We start from the raw sequence: 24,589 nt of genomic DNA, 5'->3' as shown, positions 1-24,589 counted from the left end.
TGGGGAAGGCACAGGTGGGAGACAGCCCTGAAAGCAGCCCGTTTCTGCCTATGCCTGGGGCAGTTGCAGCCTGAGAAGTCCCGCCGCTGAATCCAGAGGCTGCCAAGTGTCTGTAGAGACACAGCCACCAAAGCCTCTGTTTCCTCCCCTTTCCTCTTTTTCTGTGAGCCCAGTGAGCGACCTCTGCCTTGACCAGGTTTAGAGTCTCTTTCCTTTCCCTCTGGGAAGCCGTCTGTGGGGGAGGGGCACCAACCGGCAGCTGCTGCGACCTGGGGAACTCACGGTTTTTGGGAGGCTTGCAACCGGTCCAGCTGGTCCCGACTGGGGTACACTGTGTGTCTGTTCACTGACGTGGCTCCGAGAGCTGATCGGTACTATTTCTGGCTATTTAGTAGTTGTTCTGGAGGATGAACTAAAACATGTACATTGCTAAGCCACCATCTTGGCCCCTCCTCCTATAGACATTTGAGTTAACTTCTGTTATTTTTAATTCCTGTCCAGTTACACTTTTCAAATTTAAACTTAAAGTATAAAATGAATAAAGATGATAAGAGTTGTGATTATTTTGAAGAAGATACACTTTGAATTTATAAAGTCTGTGTGTTAGAAAACTGAAGAACTCCCTTTAGACTGAAGAACACATGTAAAGATGCTCAATATGGATTAGTCGTCAGGGAAATGCAAATTGAACCCACAGTGAGGTACCAGTTCATAGTCATTAGGATGACTATAATAAAAAGGCAAATAACAAGTATTAGCAAGGATATGGAAAAATTGAAAGCCTAATATACTGGCATTGCCTCAAAAGGTTAAACATAAAGTAACCATATGACTCAGCAGTTCCACTCCTAGGTATATACCCAAAAGGAGTGAAAATGTTACATTCACACAAAAATTTGCAAACAAATGTTTATCGCAGCATTATTCATAATAGACAAAATGAAGAGACAACCCAAATGACCATCAGCGGACAAATGGATAAGCAAAATATGGAATATCCATACAATAGATTATTATTAGGCATTTAAAAAGAAGTGAAGTACTGATACATGTTATAACATGGATGAAAGTTGAAGACATTATGCTAAGTGAACATGGGCTATCATAAGAGATCACATACTGTATGACTCCATTAATAAGAAATGCCCAGAATAGGTAAATCTGTAGAGGCCAAAAGTAGATAACTGGTTGCTTAGGGCAGAGGTGAGAGTTAGGGAATGGGAATTAATTGCTAATGGGTATGGAGTTTTCTTTTAGGAGGAGAAACAATATTGTAAAATTAAACTGTGGTGAATGTTGCACAACTCTGTGAATATACTAAAAAGGAATGCTAGAAAGCACATACACCTTAATTGCTAAAAACCATCCTTTAAATAGATAAATTGTATGATATGTGAATTATAGTTTAACAAAACTGTTAAAAAAATGAACATTCCTTTTTTTATTTTTGTTTTTATTTTTTCACAATCACACAGTCACATTGTAAAAGCTATATAGTTATAAGAACATCCTTTATTGATAGTCAAGAAACATATTGGTGGATTTTTATACCACATATTATTAGCCAATTGACAATCAAGTACAATCTTAACAGTGGCCTTAGAGAGAAATAATTGTGCTTTATTTAAATTCACCTCCATTAAAACAGCTAAGATTTATTCCACATCTTAATTACGCTATTAGCAGATCAACTCTCTTAGTCATGCCTCTTCAGCATGATCTACCCAATGGCTCTTTGTTTCTTTGTTTTTTTAAATCTTTTTATTGACATATCCTTATGCACCATCCATCCATCCAAAGTATACAGTAAATGGCCCACAATATCACCACATAGTTGTATATTCATCATCATGATCAATCTTTGAACATTTGCATCACTCCAGAAAAAGAGATAAAAAGACAAAAGAAAAAACCCATATATCCAACCTATACCCCTTACCCTCCCTGTCATTACTGCTAGTATTGTAAGCTGCCCAATTTTTTTTAACATCTTATCTCCGACATTATTTATTCTTTTTTTTTTTTACTCATCTGTCCATACCGTGAATAAAGGGAGTATCAAACACAAAATTTTCATAATCACATGGTCATGTTGTAAAAGCTATATAGTTATACAGTCCTCTTCAAGAATCAAGCCTATGGAATAATTTCAACATCAGATACTTCTGATGATACTTCAGATCATCAGATACTTCCCTCTAGCCACACCAGTACACCATAAACTAAAAAGGAATATCTGTATAATGCATAAGAATAACCTCCAGGATAACCTCTTGACTGTTTGAAATCTCTCAGTCCCTGAAACTTTATTTCATCTAATTTCTCTCATCCCCTTTTGGTCAAGAAGGCTTTCTCAATCCCGTGATGCTGGGTCCCGACTCATCCCCAGGAGTCATGTCCCATGTTGCCAGAGAGATTTACACCTCTGGAAGTCATGTCCTATGTAGCGGGGAGGGCAGTGAGTTCACCTGCCAGGTTGTCTTAGAGAGAGAGAGCCACATCTGAACAATAAAAGGAGTTCTCTGGGGCTGACTCTTAGACATAATTATAAATAGGCTTAGCTATTTGCAGGAATAAATTTCATAGGGGCAAGCCCCAAGATCGAGGGTTCAGCCTATTGAATTGGTTATCCCCACTGCTTGCAAGAATATTAGGAATTCCCCAGATGGGGAAGTTGAATATTTCCTCCTTTCTCCCCAGTCTCCCAAGAAGACTTTGTAAATACTTTCTTGTTCTCTGCCTAAAGTACTCTGGGATTTATCATGGCATCACACTAACCTGACCAAACTAACAAGATCTCATTCCCTATCCAAGATTCCATACAATTACAGTGTTTGAATAAATTGACCGTATAAGTTAAATTAGGTAATATACTACCAAAAATGTACATTTTGAACCAAATAAACATCTCTTTCTTTGGTCTCACACAGAATTTGGAGTTTTAAAATATAGATCATCTCCAACTTTACCCTGTTTTCTGATTTACCTTGGTCCTGTCCAGATCAGCTTCATTCATATCTCTACTTGAAGTCTGACCACTTTTTCAGTTTTTTTAACAGTTGCTGTTTCATTCATATCTCTACTTGAAGTCTGATCACTTTTTCAGTTTTTTTAACAGTTGCTGTTTGGGGGTAATGCTGACTTTAATAACTTCATGGCTCTAACTCTGAGTCTTAGGTGTCACACAGATACCTGAAGATCCAGGGAACAACCAGGTTATACACAAATAGCTTAGCATCTTGGAACTTAGGGAAAAAACAATTACAACTCCAGAATAGATGTGATTGCTGTAAGAGTTTACAATCTAGGAACCTTTATAGTATACGGTATAATATATTGATAACCTATACTCTTGATTTCAATTCTCTGAGTTTGTATATTATAGTTCGTCCATGTGAGTGAGACATGATAGCATATGTCTTTTTGTTTCTGACATTTTAACTCAAATATTGTCCTTAAGATTCATTCACCTAGCTGCATATCTCATAACTTCATTTCTTCTGTAGCCACTCAGTAGTCCATTGAATGTATATACCACAGTTCCCCATTCTCTTCCTCCTTTGATGTACCCTTAAGCCACCTCCATCCATTGTAAACAGTACCCTGTGGCTTTTGAGTGTTTAAATTAAAAAGTGTCTTGGGGGCAAACTAGAAGTAAGTAGAGTTTTAGTGGTGGTGGATTTTCATACCCCATATTATTAGCCAATTGACAATCAAGTACAATCTTAACAGTGGCCTTAGAGAGAAATAATTGTGCTTTATTTTATACAAAGAACCTACCTCATGGAGTTTCTGTCTCTGTATTAAAAAATCAGAGATCAGGAGAATAATATTTGGATAGGGGTTTTATTACACATCTTGTTCATTGTATAGAAGTGCTTGAAACTCATCTTTCACATAAAACATGTCAAGTACACCCTTTTCCATTCTGTAATTTTAAGGGATTTCCAAGTCTTGTTAACATCACAGAGTTTCAGGACTCGAAGGGGATTTTATACATTATGTAGTTTAACTTTTGACTTTTACATATATCTCACAGGTATCAGAAAATAAAACTTAACATACAAAGTGAATTCTGTGGCATGGGGGCCCCTTCAGTTTCTCTCCCTCAGCAGCTCTTCTGACAGGACCTGAGCACAAACGTGCCAGCACCCCACCCGCCAGAGGCTAGTCCAGCTAACCATGAGCATAAAGTCATGATCTGCACCAGCCTGATATTGCCTGGTGATGTCTGCAGCGACATGTCACCCCCACCCCTCTTGGCACAGTTTTTCCTTTAAAACCACAAGCTGTCAGAAAGACAGTTGGAGCCGTTTTTCCTTTCTCTTTCACTAGCAGGTTTTGCTGGCTCCTACCTGCCTGCTCTACCTTTGCGCTCTGTCAATCTATTTCTCTCTAGCTTTAACTCGCTGTCTCATGTGGAATCCTTTAACGACCCTGTGCCTAACATAAATGGTGCTGAAACCCTGGACAAAGGTCTGACTAAAGGCTTAGCTTTCTGGCCCCTTGGGGCTATGTGACCACCTTCCAGTCACTCTTTCCACCGAACCAGCACGGTTGCTGTGGTTTCATGTGATTGATGGCTTGAGTTTCCAGCTCAGACCATCTTAATGTAATGCCAGCTCACATCCATGGCATTCAAACAACTACAACTGGTTCGACCCTGGGTAAGTGATGCCTTTCTGCCCAGACCCCCTGTGAGAATTTTGTTCAGTGTACTGGTGACACCATGGGCCGCCCAGTGCCCCTGGCCTAAAGCCCAAGCTCAGTCTAAACTCTCCAGCTCTGTGAGCGTTTTCCTGTGTAATAGTGAAAAAATAACTTGGGGGATGCCCTGAATGAAAGACTGCACACTTTCCTAATCCCCTGCAACAAACTGGGGACGCCTGCTTTGTTGTTACGATTGGATCTTGGATCTGGATAAATTAGCCTCACTTAATACTACACTGGCCCATAAGCCACCAACAGAGCTGGTAACTTCTGTAAGCCTCCTGTCCATAGGGCCCCAGCAAGAGTCAGCGCGTACCAGACACAAGTCCCCAGGGAGACTGTAAGCCTTCAGTGGAGCTGGTAACCATCAGCCTTGAAAGGAGCAGTTAAACATAAGACTCCATGAGCAGACCTCCATAAGCCTCCTGCATGCAAAATCCCAAGTGTGTAGCAAGCCTCCCCCTCCATATTAAAAGTTAGAAATAATCATATTAACACCCTAACAATTCCTGATTGTACTCCTCTTGGATGTTTACTTTATAATCTCAGTAAACTCTAATTAAAAAAGAAAGTAAAACAGAACAAACAAGCAAAAAACTTATTTTTCTCTGCAGTTTGGCTTGGCCACAGTACCCTTTAAACCAACAAAAATGTTGCCCCACAACATGGTACCCTCAATTGGTCTGAAAGTTCCTCCTCCCAAACTTAACAACTTTATTCCTCTGTGCTATTCTGTCACATAAGCATTCATCTCTGTTAATTGTTAACTAATATATTTTGGTATGTTAAATATTTAATGCCTGTTTGTTAGCTAATGCGTTCAATCTAATTATTAATTGGAATGGTCCTACATTTATATTAGTCAAATGTTCATAACTGGTTACTAATTACAGAAATTCTTTTAAAAAGGAGAACCTTTAGGCTATATTAACAATTAAAAGCATTTTGGTTATGCATCTATAAAACGGTTTTATTTCTATAATATAATCTGACCTCACTATAATTCAAAATAAAAATATGACTATAAGTAATAAAATGTGTTATTTCATCCCATTTTTACAAAAAAATGAGGATGGGATGAGATGGCATATTCAATCCTTTTTTTATCCCTCTCAAAAATATTACTGTGTTTCTGTTTTTCTTTTCTAATAATAAATTTCCAACTTATGTCTGTATGCGTTTTCAATGTATAATCTTGTACCTCTGGACAGTAACAGCAAATTAGTAAGAAAATTCTTAACAATTCTTAACAAAGAAAATTCTTTAAAGATATTAAAAGCCTAATATCTTTCTGTCTGTACAACCAGTTAAAAAGTTTTCCAAACTTAAACTTAGACAAATTCAGTGAGCTCAGTATATTTCCCAAAACTTAATAGTCAGTGTACTTTTAAAGTTCCTCATAATTTTAAAATGTTATAAAAACAATAGAAGAAATTAAATAATGAATCTTTCAGTTAAGCACATGTAATTTTATTCTACTTAAGTAAGTTCTCCTTAAATTTAAGTAAACTTACTAATGAATAAACTAATATTATAAGTATATTCTCAAAATTCCTTTTAAAGTAGCCTAACAGGTTAAATAAACTGAGCAATGTACCTAATAATAATAATAACACATATAAATATAATAAAATTTAGAATATGCTAATTCTTCAAATACATTCTATTTAAAAAATCAATTAAGTTTAATAAAAATATAAATGGATTTTTTATAACTTTCCCTGAAGTTTAAAAATTCTAACTTTTCTTACTTAGCCACTTGTTACCTCAATATGTATAAGAATTTAAAGTTATAGTAACTTTACTAATTCCAGTCTGTCATAAATAAAAAGACATAAATAAATCTTAGCTTCTAAGGGTTTATATTCTAGTTAAAATATACACCTATTGAAGGAGGGCCAAGATGGCAGCTTAGCGAGGTGTGGGATTTAGTTTGTCCTCCAGAGCAGCTAACAAATAGCCAGGAACAGTACAGAACAACTGCTGGGGCCACATCAGTGACTGGACACACAGTGTACATCAGTCTGGACCAGCTGGACCTGCTGCAAGACCACCCAGAACCGTGAGTTCCCCAAGCCGAGATGGCCGCACCCCTCCCCCACAAGCTCCTTCCCAGAGGGAAAAGGAAAGGGACTTTACCAGCAGCAGGGACTGAGCACAACCAAACTCCAATTGTGGAATTAATTAACAAATTCTGATGACTAAAAGTAGGCCCCCAACTCAGCTGAACCTAGAGTAAAAGCTGAGGTCTCTGGTTTTTGTCCTGGCGCAAGAGGGGACAGGCCTAATGGAAAGAAGGGGAAAAAAACAAAACAGAGGTTTTTTTTTTTTTTGGATTTGAAAAGGTCTGGGCTCTGAAGGAAAGGAGGGTGCACATAGGACCTGGAGATAAACAGAGCAACATACCAACTTAAACTCTTGATTGGCAAAACCTGAGAAATGGGGTCCTGCTCCGAAAAGGATTTCCCTTTTTCGTTTTGGTGGCTGTGTTTCTATGGCTTGAGTGCTGTTTGGATACAGCTGCAAGATTTCTCGGGCTTCACTGCCCCAGGCATAGGCAGAATTAAACTTATTTGAGTGTTTGTCTGGAGCCTGTGCCTTCCCCAGGAGAGGGGTGGGGCCCAGGTCAGGTGGAATTCCTCCCTCAAGGAGTTCAGACCCCACAGTCTGGAAAAGGAAAGTGATTAAAACCAGACTACAACCTCTCCTCTGTCTCTACCATGCCTCCAGCAGGGAGAGTTTGCTGAAGTTAAAGGTACTGTATCACCTTATGCTGGTGGTACCCGCAGGCAGAAAAGCACCACTTACTGGGCAGGATAGGAGAAACGGAGAGCCCAGAGGCTTCATAGAAAAGTCTTTCAATCTACTGGGCCTCACTCTCAGGGAAAACTGATGCAAGTGACTCTTCCTGACAGGAGGCCAATTTGGTAGGAAAATCTGCCTGGGGTCTATAATAACTAAGTAGACCCTCCTAAGGGGGGAAAAGAGCACCATACAGGCAGGGCAAGAAACAAGAAAACAAGAACTGGAAAATTCTGTTAAATCTGTTAAACAAAACCTAAGCTAGAGGTCTAGAATAAGCTGAACTGAATGTTAAAGAACAGATGGGCAACAAAGTCATCCAGCAAGAAAATCCAAGGTAAAAGTGAAAACAATCTCCGGAATAAACTAATTAAGGTAATTAAACACCTAGATGCGAGCAAAAAATAACGAATCATACCAGGAAAATAGAAGATATGACCCAAAGGAACACACCAAAATTCAAATTAAATACAGGAGTTGAAACAATTCAAATGTTGGAACAGGCATGGAAAACCTCACCAGAAATCAAATCAGTGAATTGAGGAATGATGTAAAGAAGGCAAGGAATGAACAAAAAGAAGAAATCAAACATTTGAAAAAACAAATCACAGAACTTATGGGAATGAAAAGGATAGTAGAGGAGATAAAAAAAACAGTGGAAACCTATAATGTCAGATTTCAAGAGGCAGAAGATAGGATTAGTGAACTGGAGGATGGGACATCTGAAATCTGACAAGAAAAAGAAAATATAGGGAAAAGAATGGAAAAATATGAGCAGGGCTCAGGGAATTGAGTGACAACATGAAGCACATGCATATACGTCTGCTGAGTGTGCTAGAAGGAGAAGAGAAGAGAAAAGGAGGAGAAAACCTAATGGAGGAAATTATCACTGAAAATTTCCCAATTTTTATGCAAGACTTAAAATTACAGATCCAAGAAGTGCAACGTACCCCAAAGAGAATAGATCCAAATAGACGTACTCCAAGACATTTATTAATCAGAATGTCAGGTGCCAAAGAGAGAGAGAGACTCGAAAGCAGCAAGAGAAAAACAACCCATCACGTACAAGGGAAGCCCAACAAGACTATGTGTAAATTTCTCAGCAGAAACCATGGAGGTGAAAAGACAGTGGGATGATATATTTAAATTACTAAAATACAAAAACTGCCTACCAAGAATTCTATATCCAGCAAAATTGTCCTTCAAAAATGAGGGAGAAATTAAAACATTTTCAGACAAAAAAATCACTGAGAGAATTTCTGATGAAGAGACCGTCTCTGAAAAGAAAAGTAAAGGGGGCACTAGAGACAGATACAAAAAGACAGGAGAGAGAGCTGTGGAGAAGAGTGTAGAAATGAAGACTACCAGTAAAGGTAGAAAGAAAGAAAGTTAGATATGACATATAAAATCCAAAAGGTAAAATGGTAGAAGAAGGTGCTGCCTGTACGGTAATAACACTAAATGTTAATGAATTAAACTCCCCTATCAAAAGATATAGGGTGGCAGAATGGATTAAAAAACAGGACCCATCTATATGCTGTCTTCAGGAAACACATCTTAGACCCAAGGATAAACATAGGTTGAAAGTGAAAGGTTGGGAAAAGATATTTCGTGCAAACAACAATCAGAAAAGAGCAGGAGTAGCTATGCTAATATCCAACAAATTAGACCTCAAATGTAAAACAGTTAAAAGAAACAAAGAAGGACACTATGTATTAATAAAAAGCACAATTCAACAAGAAGACATACCAATCATAAATATTTATGCACTGAACCAGAATGCACCAAAATGCATGAGGCAAACACTGAGAAGAGAAATAGACACATCTACCATAATAGTTGGAGACTTCAATTCCCCACTCTCATCAGTGGACAGAACATCTAGACAGAGGATCAATAAAGAAACAGATAATTTGAATAATACAATAAATGAGCTAGACTTAACAGACATTTATAGAACATTACACCCCACAAAAGCGGAATGTACCTTTTTCGCAAGTGCTCATGGATCATTCTCAAGGATAGACCATATGTTGGGTCACAAAGCAAGTCTCACTAAATTTAAAATGATCAAAATCATACAAAACACTTTCTCAGATCATAAAGGAATGAAGTTGGAAATCAATAATAGGCAGAGTGCCAGAAAATACACAAATATGTGGAGGCTCAACAACACACTCTTAAACAACCAGTGGGCCAAGGAAAAAATTACAAGAGAAATGAAGTAAATATCTCAAGGCAAATGAAAATGAAAACACAACATATCAAAATTTATGGGATGCACCAAAGGCAGTGCTAACAAGGAAATTTATGGCCCTAAATGCCTATATCAAAAAAGAAGAAAGAGCAAAAATCAAGGAATTAACTGTTCACTTGGAAGAACCAGAGAAAGAACAGCAAACTAACCCCAAAGCAAACAAAAGTAAAGAAATAATGAAGATTAGAGCAGAGATAAATGAAGTTGAGAACATGAAAACAATTGAGAAAATCAATAAAACCAGAAGTTGGTTCTATGAGAAAATCAATAAGATTGATGAGCCCTTAGCAAGACTGACAAAAAGAAGAAGAGAGAGGACGTAAATAAATAAGATCAGAAATGGAAGAGGAGACATAACCACTGACCCCACAGAAATAAAGGAGGTAATAACAGGATACTATGAACAACTTTATGCAAATAAATACAATAATGTAGATGAACTGGACAACTTCCTAGAAAGGCATGAATAACCAACATTGACTTGAGAAGAAATAGATCTCAACAAAGCAATCACAAGTAACGAAACTGAATAGTCATTAAGAAGCTCCCCAAAAAGAAAAGTCCAGGACTTGATGGTTTCACATGTGAATTCTACCAAACATTCAAGAAAGAATTAGTACCAGTCCTGCTCAAACTCTTCAAAAAAATTGAAGAGGAGGGAAAGCTACCTAACTCATTCTATGAAGCCAGTATCGCTCTCATACCAAAGCCAGACAAAGATATTACAAAGAAAGAAAACTACAGACCAGTCTCTCTTATGAATATAGATGCAAAACTCCTCAACAAAATTCTTGCAAATCGAATCCAGCAGTATATTAAAAGAATTATACACCATGACCAAGTAGGATTCATCCCAAGTATGCAAGGATGGTTCAGCATAAGAAAATCAATTAATGTAGTACACCATATCAACAAATCAAAGCAGAAAAACCACATGATCATCATAATTGATGCAGGAACGGCATTTAAGAAAATTTTCAACATCCTTTCCTGTTGAAAATACTTCAAAGGATAGAAATACAAGGGAACTTCCTCAACATAATAAAGGGAATATTTGAAAAACCCACAGCTAATGTCAATCTCAATGAGGAAAAACTGAAAACTTTCCTGCTAAGATCAGGAACAAGACAAGGATGTCCACTCTCACCACTGTTATTCAGCATTGTGTTGAAAGTTCTAGCCAGAGCAATTAGACAAGAAAAAGAAGTCCAAGCCATCAAAGTTGGAAAGGAAAATGTAAAACTCTCACTGTTTGCAGATGATGTGATACTATATGTCAAGAACCCTGAAAAATCCACAGCAAAACTACTAGAGCTAGTAAGTACAGCAAAGTGGCAGGTTACAAGATCAACACTCAGAAATCTGTAGTGTTTTCTATACACTAGTAATGAACAATCTGAGGGGGAAGTCATGAAAAATATTCCATTTAAAATTGCAACCAAATAATAAAATATTTAAGAATAAATTTAACTAAAGAGACAAAAGACCTATATGGAGAAAACTATAAGAAATTGTTAAAAGAAATCACAGAAGACCAAATAAATGGAAGGGCATACTGTGTTCATGGATTGGAAGACTAAATATAGTTAAGATGTCAGTTCTACCTAACCTGATTTACACATTCAATGCAATACCAATTAAAATCCAAAAAACTTACTTTTCAGAAATAGAAAAACCAAAAACCAAATTTGTCTGGAAGAGCAGAGTGCCTCGAATAGCTAAAAGTATCTTGAGAAAGAAAAATGAAATCAGAATGCTCACGCTATCTGACTTTAAGGTATATTATGAAGCTACAGTGGTCAAAACAACATGGTACTGGCATAAAGATAGATATACTGACCAATGGAATTGAATAGAGTGTTCAGATATACACCCTCTCATCTATGGACAGTTGTTCTTTGATAAGGCAGTCAAGCCAGCTCACCTGGGACAGAACAGTCTCTTCAATAAATGGTGCCTAGAGAATTGGATATCCGCATGGAAAGAAATGAAAGAGGATCCATATCACACACCCTATACAAAAATTAACTCCAAATGGATCAAAGACCTAAACATTAGATCTCAGACCATAAACTGTTAGAAGAAAGTGTAGGGAAATATCTTATAAATTTTATAATAGGAGGCAGTTTTCTAGACCTTACACCCAAAGCAAGAGCATTAAAGAAAGAAAGAAAGAAATGGGAACTCCTCAAAATTAAACACTTTTGTGCATCAAAGAACTTCGTCAAGAAAGTAAAAAGACAGCCTACAGAATGGAAGACAACATTTGGAAATGATATATCAGAGAAAGGTCTAGTATCCAGAATATATAAAGTGATTGTTCAACTCAACAACAAAAAGACAACCCAATTAAAAATGGGCAAAGACTTGAACAGACAATTCTCAGAAGAGGAAGTAGAAATGGCCAAAAGGCACAAGAAAAGATGCTCAACTTCCCTGGCTGTTAGGGAAATGCATATCAAAACCACAATGAGATATCATCTCATACCCATCAGAATGGCCATTATCAATCAAACAGAAAATGACAAGTGCTGGAGAAGATGTGGAGAAAGAAGCACACTTATCCACTGTTGGTGGGAATGTCAGATGGTACAATCGCTGTGGAAGGCAGTTTGGCGGTTCATCAGGAAGCTAAGTATCGAATTACCATATGAACCGGCAATACCATTGCTAGGTATCTACTCAGAGGACATGAGGGCAATGATACAAGCGGACCTTTGCACACCCATGTTTATAGCAGCATTTTTTACATTTGCCAAGAGATGGAAACAGCCAAAATGTCCATCAGCGATCGAGTGGCTAAATAAGTGTGTTATATACATGCAATGGAATATTATGCTGCTGTAAGACAGAATAAAGTTATGAAGTGATGGACCTTAAGGATATTATGCTGAGTGAGATTAGCCAGAAACAAAAGGACAAATCCTGTATGGTCTCACTGATAAGAACTAACATTAATGAATGAACTTGGATAATTTCAGTTAAGAACAGAGGTCATCAGGAGATATTACATCAGGGTAGATATTGGGTAATTGGAACTGAAAGGATACAGATTGTGCAACAGGACTGATTGTAAAAATTCATAAATGGATAGGACAATACTACCTAACTGTAGTGTAGTAATATTAGAACCCTGAATGAAGTTGAATGTGAGAATGATAAGAGGGAGGAGGCCTAGGGGCACAAGTGAAATCAGAATATATAATAAAGATTGAGATGGTATCATCTAGGAATGCGTATAGTGTTTAATGGTAGTGACTAAATGTACAAATTAAAAAATGTTTTTGCATGAGGAAGAACAAAGAAATGTCAGTACTGCAGGGTGTTGAATATAGATGGTAGTTAATATTTTAAAACTTTACTTTATGTGTTAGCCTAAAGCAAATTAATGTTTATTTGGTACAAAATTTATATTTCAACTAGTGCATTTCCTAATATAACTTATGTAGACAGCTTAATTGAACACCTTAATTGGAACCTTGAGTAGGACATGAGATTTTGTAGGTTTGTCCAGAATGATGCCTCAATAAATCCCAGAAGGATTTGAACAGTGAATAAAAAAGTATTTGCAAAGTCCCTTTGGGGGAATGATGAGAAAGGGGGAAAATTAACCTCCCCAAGTGGAGAATTCTTAATATTCTCACAAGCAGTGGGGACAAACAAAGTAATAGGCTGAGCCCCCCATCTTGGGGTTTGTTATGAAACTTAACCCTGCAAAGGATAGGCTAAGCCTACTTAAAATTAGGCCTAAAAGTCACCCTGAAGAGAACCTCTTTTGTTGCTCAGATGTGGCCTCTCTCTCTCAGCCAACACGACAAGCAAACTCACTGCCCTTCCCCTTTCTACGGGGAGCATGACTCCTAGGGGTGTGGACCTTCCTGGCAACGTGGGACAGAAATCCTAGAATGACCTGGGACTCACCACCAAGGGATTGAGAAAACCTTCTCGACCAAATGGGGAAAGAGAGAAATGAGACAAAATGAAGTATCAATGGCTGAGAGATTCCAGAGTTGAGAGGTTATCTTATGCATTAAATAGACATTGCCTTTTTAGTAAAGGTGTAACAACAGAGAGACTGAAGGAAACTGCTTGAAAATGTAGAGCTGTGTTCCAGTAGCCATGTTTCTTGAAGATTATTGTATAATGATATAGCTTTTGGAATGTGACCATGTATTTGTGAAAACCTTGTATCTGATGCTTCTTTTGTCTACCTTATGGATGCATGAGTAAAACATATGGATTAAAAATAAATAAATAATAAGGGAAAGAAATGTTAAAATAAATTTAGTGATTGAAATGCTAGTGATCAATGAAAGGGAGGGGTAAGTGTTATGGTACGTACGAATTTTTTTGTTTTCTTTTTATTTCTTTTTCTGAATTGATGCAAATGTTCTAAGAAATGATCGTGATGATGAATATACACCTATGTGATCAAAAAAAAGAATGTTCATATTGTATGTTGATTGGTTTTATTAATAAAAATTCAAAAAGTATATGCACCTATTAAGGCTTTGTATAAAACAGTGGTAACAAAGAAAAATGCTGACAATTTTAAAAAGCAAAAAAATTTTTTTAAATGTCCTCATAAAAATGAGTGTAACCTTTGAATTAGAAAGTAGCACTTAAGGAAATAAAACTCTGAACCAGTTTTTAAAAACTTGTAACTTGGCGGGCCACAGTGGCTCAGGGCAGAGTTCTCATCTGCCGCGCTGGGGACCTGGGGTCAATTCCTGATCCCTGCCCATGCAAAAACAAAAAAACATAAAACAAATAAGAAAACCCTATAACTTAATTCTGTAAATTAACACATTCCTGGCGTTGTTTAGCATTTAAAAATATTGTTAAGAAAAAAATTTGTTTTTTTGCTAAATTAAACTAAAAAATTTGAAATATACTATAGTCATTTATATATTCTGTGTATAAACTATGTAAATGCCTAGCCATGTTCTAAACCCAAACATAAATGTCTTTCCTTCATTATTTTATAAATCTCTGCTTCTTCTTCCCTTTATAAATACTATCATTGAAAGGAAGTATACAGGTTCAAAAGCTTTATAAATGTGTTATTGAATTTATTTCTAATTATATACGGTTTAAATAAGTAAAACCTATAGGTGAAATAAATACAAAAGGTAAGAAAAATTTTTTAAATAAATTTTTTTGTTATAGTCAGTGTAAATTACAAGCTCTAAATGAATAAAAAAAGTTGGAGGGTATTAATTTTATTCGTTATAGTCATTTTTAATTATAAGTTCTCAATAATTGCAAAACATTATAAAAATTTTATGAAAATGAATTCAGTCTGTCATCAAATAATTGTAAAAAGTTATAAAAAGAGCTTATAAAAGTGAATTCTGTCTGTCATAATCAGTACTAACCAAAATTTAATAGGTCTGTTTATTTCTAAAAAAAAAAAAAAAGCTTTTGTGTTATGCCGAGTATTCATATAAAACTGAAATTTTCTCTGTGTTCTATTTACATGAATTATTAGTATGCTCTTAATATAAAGTATTAAAAACCAGTTTTTCTTAGTCATCCAAATTTTGCATCTAAAATATTTTACATCAAAATAATATCCTTATTAATGTTTATGCTGGTATTATCCTTTATTTCAGGAAACAAGTCTTCTTACTCTTAGGAAAAAAACTGTTACAAATAATTTGTTTTTTTCACCTTGTATAAATAAGGTGCTAAAGTTCTAAAATAGCTTAACCTATTGCATAAAAAGTGTTTAAAATATATTACAATGGGTAAAAAAATTTTCTGTTTTGTTAGTAATTAAATTTAAATAAGTAAAATATTCATATATTTAAACATTGCATAAATTCCTAAAAATTTAACAGCATTCTCACTATCAATGTTATATCCTAATACTAATCTGTATAATGTTAAGCAATGGTTTGGTGTTATTAATCGTTGTTTTAATTATTTCAAAAAGGCTATAAAGCATAAAAACAGTGAATTATCAGTTGCACTGCTTTGCTCTCATACTTCTCTAAAAACATATATACTCAACTTTAAAAAAATGTTAAATATATATATTTTATCCATTAAGTAACACAACTGGTAAAAGTGTAAAAATGTAATAAAACAAAACCTCTGCTATAATTTCTTAATATAAAACAACTGTCTAATGTTTTTATTTCTTAAAAAGCTTCATTGAAAAATATTTATAAGAATTAAAGCTCAAATTGTAAGATTAAGTATTATCATTAAATTCTGAGGTACTTTATTCTTTTTATGACCCTCAAACTCCAATTAAAAATGTAATGAAATTGATATAGTTGAATCCAAAATAAATCAATATATAGAGTAAAAAAATATCGTCTCTATTTTAAGGCTTTAACATTTGTGTGAGATAAAAAAAAAAAGGACAAAATCTTGATGTTTTGTACAAGTTAATATTTTATACTCTAACATTTCAGAGTTTTGGGGGCAAAAAATGAAAAAGTGTCTGCAAAGTCCCTTAAGGAACTAGAAAAGATAAAATTATTAGGAATTCCCCAGGAAGCCAAGACCTCAATTTTAAGACTTGCCCTTATAAAACTTACTTCTATAATAGTAAACTAAGCCTACTTAAAATTAGAGCCTAATAGCCATCTCCAGAAGATCTCTGCTGTTGCTCAAATGTGGTCTCTCTCTAAGTCAAACTCTGAGCTTCCCCCCAACATGGGACATAATTTCCAGGAATATAAACCTGGCAACTAACAGCGTGAAATACAACTGACCTTAGCATCGCAGAACATGGCTGGCCCTGGCACTGTGAAACAAGCTCCAAAGATAAGCCTGGCCCTAACATAGAAAACTGACCAGAAGGGGGAGGAAATAGAGTTTCAATGGCTAAAAGGTTTCAGATCTACTTGAGAGATTATTCTGGAGGTTACTCTTATGCAAACTTCAGCCAGATATTACAGACTGCCACAATATGGCAAATCCCGACCAACAATGTTCCTAGAAATCCTAAAAAAATCTATTGTACTTATTAAATTTTTTTTTCAGAAACTTAAGACCTCCAAATTGTTCCAATGCCAAAAAAGCTCTGAAACTTGAAGATGCTAAACTTTCCAAAAATAACAACTAATTTTATCAACTCATCCCTTTGACCCTTAAATCTTACTAGCAACTCATTCCTCTTTAATTATCCTCCTATTAATTTTTCTCCTAAACCCCTGCTTCTTACAATTTCTAAGTTTGTTCACAGGTCGATAGCAGCCGTGACTAACCAGCAAAATTCTAAAAATGTACTTCTGCTACAACAAAAATTTAAAACCTGCTCTTGTCACAGCCCAAATTAATGATACCTCTGCCTGGCTCAAAGCAGTTTTTCTTCCAACTTCACCCAGGCAGCAGGAAGTAGTCAAAAAGAGGACACAAAGTCCTACTCCCTTCAAAAATTGCTTCGAGCTAAGCTAAGTCATCCACCCAGTCTAATCCCAACTCCAGTCAATTTTATTAAAATAAAAAGGCAGGAATGTCAGGTATTAGGAAATAAAACTTACCATACAAAGTGTATTCTGTGGCACGGGGGCCCCTTCAGTTTCTCTTCCTCACAGCTCTTCTGACAGGACCTGATGTGACAGCAAGATAGTGAGCACAAACGTGCCAACACCCCACCCTCCAGAGGCCAGACCAGATAACCATGAGCATGAAGTCATGATCTGCACCAGCTTGATATTGTCCAGTGATGCCTACAGTGACATGTTACCCCCACCCCTCTTGGCGTGGTTTTTCCTTTATAGCCTTTTTTCTTTTCTCTTTCACTAGCAGGTTTTGCTGACTCCCACCTGCCTGCTCTACTGTTGTTCTCTGTCAATCTAGCAATAAACGGCTTGAGCATTAACTCGCTGCCTCATGTGGAATCCTTTAATGACCTTGTGCCTAACAATGTCCATCTTTGCCAGTAGTATTATGAATATAATGTAGTAGGAACAGCATTATAAAATAATAAATCGGATATATAGTGAGAAATATTTTCCATGTTAATTATTAGTAAAACTTGAATTTAGAAATTTAATGTATGTGTTTTGTTTCTCTTGGCTCATTCAGATAGACTGAAATGAGAAATGATCATTTTGTTGTATATAAATTGTTTTAAAATTTTTCATTTGTCAAAATATCCCCATTTTAACTAATATTTGGTTAATTTTAATATTAATTGGTATTTTTAATAAATCTTTTGTAGGAAATATATTTGAGAGAGAATTTTAAAACAGTGTTTTGCTGAGGCAAAAGGAAGGAGGATGGTCTTACCCAGCTGGTATTGGGAAAGCTAAAAAGGCTAAAGAAGTCTACAGAGAAATGAAAGCATACATATGGATCAATGATTATTTTAGAAATGAAATATATTATGTATTGGTATTAGAGTTTCTTTCTTTTGCTTTTTAATTGCTTTATTGAGGTATAATTCATATAAATTAAAATTCGCCAATGTGCAATTCAAGTCTTGACAAATGTGTGTCATGTAATTACCATAATCAAGATATAGGACATTTACGTTACCTTGGAAAGTTCCCTTATGTTCTATTGCAGCCAGTTCCCTCTTCCCACTCCCTGGATTCATCAGGCTGCTTTGTGCCACTCTGGTTTTTCCTTTTTAGGTTTTCATATAAATGGGATCATACAGCATGTAATGTATGTAAGTAGCCTTTTATGTCTAACTTTTTTCTTCTAGCATAATGCTTTTGAGATTTACCCATGTTTTTTGTGTATCAGTAGTTCTTTCCTTTGTATTGCTGAACAGATTCCATTATACGGAAACATATTTTTTTATTCATTCACCAATTAATGGAAAGTTTTGGTTTTGGGAAATTAGAATAAAGCTGCAATTAACATCACATATAAAACTTTGTGTAGATGTATGTTTTCATTTCTCTTCTGCAAAATGTATCCTGTAAATACCTGGAAATAGGATTCCTGAGTTGTATAGTAAGCGTATAGTTAACTTTCTAAGAAGTTGCCAAATTGTTTTCTGAAGTGGTTGTGCCATTTTTCATTCCCACCAGCAACATTTGATAGTTTTAGTTTGTTCTACATACCTGTTATGGCCAGTCTTTTTTTGGACATTTTAGTGGATGTGTAATGGTATTTCACTGTGGTTTTAATTTTGCATTTCCCTGATAGTTAATGATGTTGACTGTCTTTTCACGTGCTGTGATTATTGACCATTTGTATATTTTCTTTGGAGATAGATGTATGAAAATCCTTTGCTCATTCTTTAATTGGGTGGTTTGTCTTTTTGTTGTTGAGTTGAAGTTCTTTATGTATTTTGGATGTTAAACCCATATAAGATACATAATTTCCAAAAATTTCTTCTCATTCTATCAGTTGTCTTTCCTCATTTCCTGTGATACACAAAAGTTTTAAATTTTTATGAATTCAACTTATCTATTCTTTTTTTGTTGTTGTTATTTATGCTTTTGGTATCATATCTAAGAATCCAATGCCAAAGTCAAGGTCATGAAGATTTTCTCCTGTGTTTTATTCTGTGGGTTTATGGCTTTAGCTTTTATAGTTAGGTCATTGATCTTTTGAGTTAATTTTTTGTGCATGATGTGAGGCAGGAGTCCAACTTTATGCTTTTCCATGTGGAAATCCAGTTTCCTCTGCAATTTTCGTTGACAATGACTAATTTTCCCCATTGAATGGATTGGCACCCTTGATGAAAATCTATTGACTGTAGATGTGTGGGTTTTTTTCTGGACTCCAATTTTGGATTTGCAATTCTATTTCACTGTTTTTTTCTAGCTTTTGAAATGAAATTTAGATAATTAATTTTAGACCTTTCTTCTTTTCATATAAGCCTTTAAAGCTATACATTTCCCTGTAAGGACTACTTTACTATATCCTGTGATTTTTTTTTTTTTTAATAAATGTGAGTGGGATTAACTTGCCTATTAAAAAAAAGAATTTCAAATTAATTCATAAAGCAAAACTCAAATCTGTGCTGCATGTAAGAAACAATATGGAAGTAAACCCATACATCTATGGCCAAATGATTTTTGACAAGGATACTAGATATTGCTGGTGCAGCTGGTCAGATAGAAGAGATTGCCCTTCAGCTGTCTGTGCCAGATGCCACTGCAGATCTGTTTCAGTGGCTCCTAGATGTCAAAGGGTCCCTTCAGGAGGTTCTTACTCTGCAATCAGAGCTTGGCACCACATATCCCACCATTGCATAAAGTTATATCTTGTGGACTTAGGTCCTTTATTGTTTTTTAATTTTTTAATTAATCAAAAAAAAGAAAAGAAATTAACACAACATTTAGAAATCATTCCATTCTACACATGCACTCAGTAATTCTTAGTATCATCACATAGATGTATGATCATCATTTCTTAGTACATTTGCATCGATTTAGGAAAAGAACTAGCAAAACAGCAGAAAAAGATATAGAATGTTACTATAGAGAAGAGAATTAAAATAATAATACTAATAAAAATATATATATATAAAAAGGAAAAAGAAAAAAACAAAAACAAAAGATACAAACAAACAAACAAACAAACAAAAAGCTATATTTCAGGTGCAGCTTCATTCAGTGTTCCAACATAGTTACATTACACTTAGGTATTATTGTGCTGTCCATTTTTGAGTTTTTGTATCTAGTCCTGTTGCACAGTCTGTATCCCTTCAGCTCCAATTACCCATTATCTTACCCTGTTTCTAACTCCTGCTGGTCTCTGTTACCAGTGATATATTCCAAGCTGATTCTCGAATGTCGGTTCACATCAGTGGGACCATACAGTATTTGTCCTTTAGTTTTTGGCTAGACTCACTCAGCATAATGTTCTCTAGGTCCATCCATGTTATTACATGCTTCATAAGTTTATTCTGTCTTAAAGCTGCATAATATTCCATCGTAGGTATACGCCACAGTTTGTTTAGCCACTTGTCTGTTGATGGACATTTTGGCTGTTTCCATCTCTTTGCAATTGTAGATAATGCTGCTATAAACACTGGTGTGCAAATGTCCGTGTGTGTCTTTGCCCTTAAGTCCTTTGAGTAGATACCTAGCAGTGGTATTGCTGGGTCGTAATCCATTCTGCCAGTCTATGTCTTTTGATTGGGAAATTCAGTCCATTAACTTTTAGTGTTATTACTGTTTGGATAATATTTTCCTCTACCATTTTGGCTTTGTATTATATATATCATATCTGATTTTCCTTCTTTCTACACTTTACTCCATACCTCTCTCTTCTGTCTTTTGGTATCTGACTCCAGTGCTCCCTTTAGTATTTCTTGCAGAGCTGGTCTCTTGGTCACAAATTCTCTCAGTGACTTTTTGTCTATAAATGTTTTAATTTCTCCTTCATTTTTGAAGGACAATTTTGCTGGATATAGAAGTCTTGGTTGGCAGTTTTTCTCTTTTAGTAACTTAAATATATCATCCCACTGTCTTCTAGCTTCCATGGTTTCTGCTGAGAAATCTACACATAGTCTTATTGGGTTTCCCTTGTATGTGACAGATTGTTTTTCTCTTGCTGCTTTCAAGATCCTCTCTTTCTCTTTGACCTCTGACATTCTAACTAGTAAGTGTCTTGGAGAACGCCTATTTGGGTCTGTTCTCTTCGGGGTGCACTGCACTTCTTGGATTTGTAAATTTAGGTCTTTCATAAGAGTTGGGAAATTTTCAGTGATAATTTCTTCCATTAGTTTTTCTCCTCCTTTTCCCTTCTCTTCTCCTTCTGGGACACCCACAACACGTATATTTGTGCGCTTCATATTGTCATTCAGTTCCCTGATCCCCTGCTCAAGTTTTTCCATTCTTTTCCCTATAGTTTCTGTTTCTTTTTGGAATTCAGATGTTCCATCCTCCAGTTCACTAATTGTAGCTTCTGTCTCTTTAGATCTACCATTGTAGGTATCCATTGTTTTTCCATTTTTTCTTCTTTGTCCTTCACTCCCGTAAGTTCTGTGATTTGTTTTTTCAGATTTTCTATTTCTTCTTTTTGTTCAGCCCATGTCTTCTTCATGTCCTCCCTCAATTTATTGATTTGGTTTTTGAAGAGTTTTTCCATTTCTGTTCGTATATTCAGCATTAGTTGTCTCAGCTCCTGTATCTCATTTGAACTATTGGTTTGTTCCTTTGACTGGGCCATATCTTCAGTTTTCCGAGCGTCATCCATTATTTTCTGCTGGTGTCTGGGCATTTGATCAGATTTCCCTGGGTGTGGGACCCGGCTGGTTGAAAGGTTTTTCTGTGAAATCTCTGGGCTCTGTTTTTCTTTTCCTGACCAGTAGGTGGTGCTCGTGGTGCTCGTCTGTCTGCGGGTCCCACCAGTAAAAGATGCTGTGGCTCCTTTAACTTGCCAATCTGAATCTCGCAGTCGGCCCGGGAAACTGCGCGTGGAGGGGGGGTCGCCGGCCGCCACGGCTTGGGGGAGTGCTGGTCCAAATTGCCCAGCTGGCCCGAGATGCCAAGCGTGGCGGGAGGGCCCCGCTATCCAACGTTCCCAGTCAGACCGGGGAGCCACGTGTGTGGAGGGGACCCCAGTCGCCAGCCGCCCCGACCGGGAAGACGCGTGCCCCTCGGGTATCTCACCGCAGCAGATTCTCCCTGCCCGTTCAGCCATTCCAGAATGGGGTACGCTGTCTTTTTGGTCTCTGTCGTGGCTCCGGGAGCTGTTTCGTATTGTTTCTGTTTCTTTAGTTGCTGTTCTGGAGGAGGAACTAAGACCCGCGCATCTTACTAAGCCGCCATCTTCTCCGGAAATCCCCGCCATCTTCTCCGGAAGTCCCTTTATTGTTTTTTTATCATCAAGTTTATGCTGCAAATAGTTCTTTGACTGTAGTACTTCCAGGCAAGTGTGTTCATTGTGATCCTAGCATTTTCCTTGGTACTGAGGACAGAAATGAGTCTGACTATCTAAGAACCCCCTTTCTGGAGGCAGTGCTATTGGCAATTGATTTATTCGTTTCAAAGGTGGGTGAGAGTTCTCTACCCCCTGCACGGTCTGGGTGGGCTGGACCATCATGACACCTGGTGCCTGGCTTGCATAGCCCCCAAAGGGATCCAAAGGAACAAAGGATGTGTAGAATAGAAGACAAGAATTTTGACTGATGCTGAAAAAGTTGGAGGGAGGAAAATGATGGGATATTCTTGGGACAGTCAAATGGTCATTTTGGTGCTGCTGAACAGTCAGCGCTTTCTGATTTGGTGCCCCTGCCAAGGAATTCATGGGTTCCCCTATGTTCCACTTTTGGTGTCTTGCTCTTCAGTTCTGAAACCATATCTGAATTCTTGATCCTGGAATGCCTGTTTAGCCAGTTCTTCCCCAGTAGCAATACCAGCAAATTGGTTCTTCTCAAAGGCTTGAATTAAGATATTGATTTGAGATCTTGACATATATGTATATGGTTTCTTCTGTGTGCTGCTGCTAAGTATTTTTGCATCCAAAGGAAAGGCTGATTCTGAAACTGGGTTTGATCTCCTAAGGAGCATTCAGGCTTCAGTCACTGTGAATTTAATTGTTTTGTTCTGTGGTTTTGAAACCAAATCTATTATCACGTCCTTGGCATTCTGGAAGATCCAAGAATTGTTGCTGAAGCCAGGCAAGAAGACTAGGACTTCATGATATCTCTTCACTCCCTCCTTTTTTTTCCTCAAGAAGACTCATCAGATTTAATATAACTTATTTATTTGGTCTGTTTTGTGTGTTCTCCCACTGAAATGCAAGCTACATTAAGTCAGAATTTCCTGTCTCTTTGGTAATTGCTATATCCTTAGAACGTACAATAAGCCCTTGCCACATGGTAGGTCCTCAACAAATATTTGTTGAATGAATGATTGAATGAATTTTCAACTCTTCAAAACAACTACCAGCAAACAAAAAGATACCTTTGATGACCAAAGAGGAGCTACAATGATAGAATCTTGTTCTGTCAATACAGTTGCATTGATAGACTGGCACACCTTGACTTCAGACGGATATAGAGATTTTGACATTTCATTCTAATCACGACTGTCATATGGGTCAATTTAGCATTCTAGATAGGCTAATTACAGATCAAATGAGAGAATGTGAAAATACTTTGTGAAATATAAAGTGCTGTACAGTTGAAAGGTATATGAGATAATTATATACAGTTAAATTAGCCTGGCATTTTCAGATTTAATTTTGAGAATATCATTTGTATGTAGGTGTATGTGTATTTGAAAGGTATGAATAACATATGAGTGTGTTTATAATACAGTCCTTGCTAAGTTCTTGTTAACGTTTTGTCTCACTTTTCTTTTTTTAGGAACTTCAGAGATTTCAGAACTTTGTAAAATACCATCCTCCTTTTGATATTATCATTGATGGGCTTAATGTTGCCAAAATGTTTCCTAAAGTTCGAGAATCTCAAGTTGTAAGTACAGGTTTTATTTGCTATGCTAATTCTCTAGAAATATTTATTCTTGGGAGGTAAGAGGTACACAGGTAGTTCAGTGATAGAATTCTCCCCTGCCATGTGGAAGACTCAGGTTTGATTCCCAGTCCATGCATCCCCCCCAGGAAAACCCCACAAAACAATGTTATAAACAAAATTCCCTATGATATACGTATTATGTATCTGCCTTTGTGTGTATGTGTGTATATGTGTATATATTTGTTTATTCCAAGCACATTTATGTAGGGAAACACCTTAAAAATATTTATTCTTCCTATTTATGATTTTCCTCAAAAATCACAATATCAGTGACCATCTGATATCCAGGATTCACTGGTTTTATCTCTGACAATAAAATCACTCTTAAAAGGTAGATACGAGTGAAAGATTAGAAGGAAGTCCATGTAATGAAGTGCAGGTTTAGTCCTTTTGTAAAACTGCTAGATAAC

General features: G+C 36.4%; 1 protein-coding gene across 8 annotated transcripts in view; it reads left to right on the top strand.

Moving 5' to 3' along the window:
* PRORP (protein only RNase P catalytic subunit) overlaps positions 1-24,589 on the top strand; it is a 159,759-nt gene that overhangs the window by 58,542 nt on the left and 76,628 nt on the right. For all 8 annotated transcript variants that reach the window (XR_013162201.1, XR_013162203.1, XR_013162200.1 and 5 more), the window contains exon 5: positions 24,012-24,119. Coding sequence is in view for 3 of the 8 variants with exons in the window: in XM_077126953.1 (XP_076983068.1) it covers positions 24,012-24,119 (108 nt within the window). In the remaining 5 variants the exon portion in view is untranslated. The remainder of the gene's footprint in view (positions 1-24,011; positions 24,120-24,589) is intronic.

Source organism: Tamandua tetradactyla, chromosome 14 (assembly GCF_023851605.1).
Source record: "Tamandua tetradactyla isolate mTamTet1 chromosome 14, mTamTet1.pri, whole genome shotgun sequence".
Taxonomy (NCBI): Eukaryota; Metazoa; Chordata; class Mammalia; order Pilosa; family Myrmecophagidae; genus Tamandua; species Tamandua tetradactyla.
Note: the sequence above shows the minus strand (reverse complement) of the source record. Positions and strands in the feature narration are given on the sequence as shown.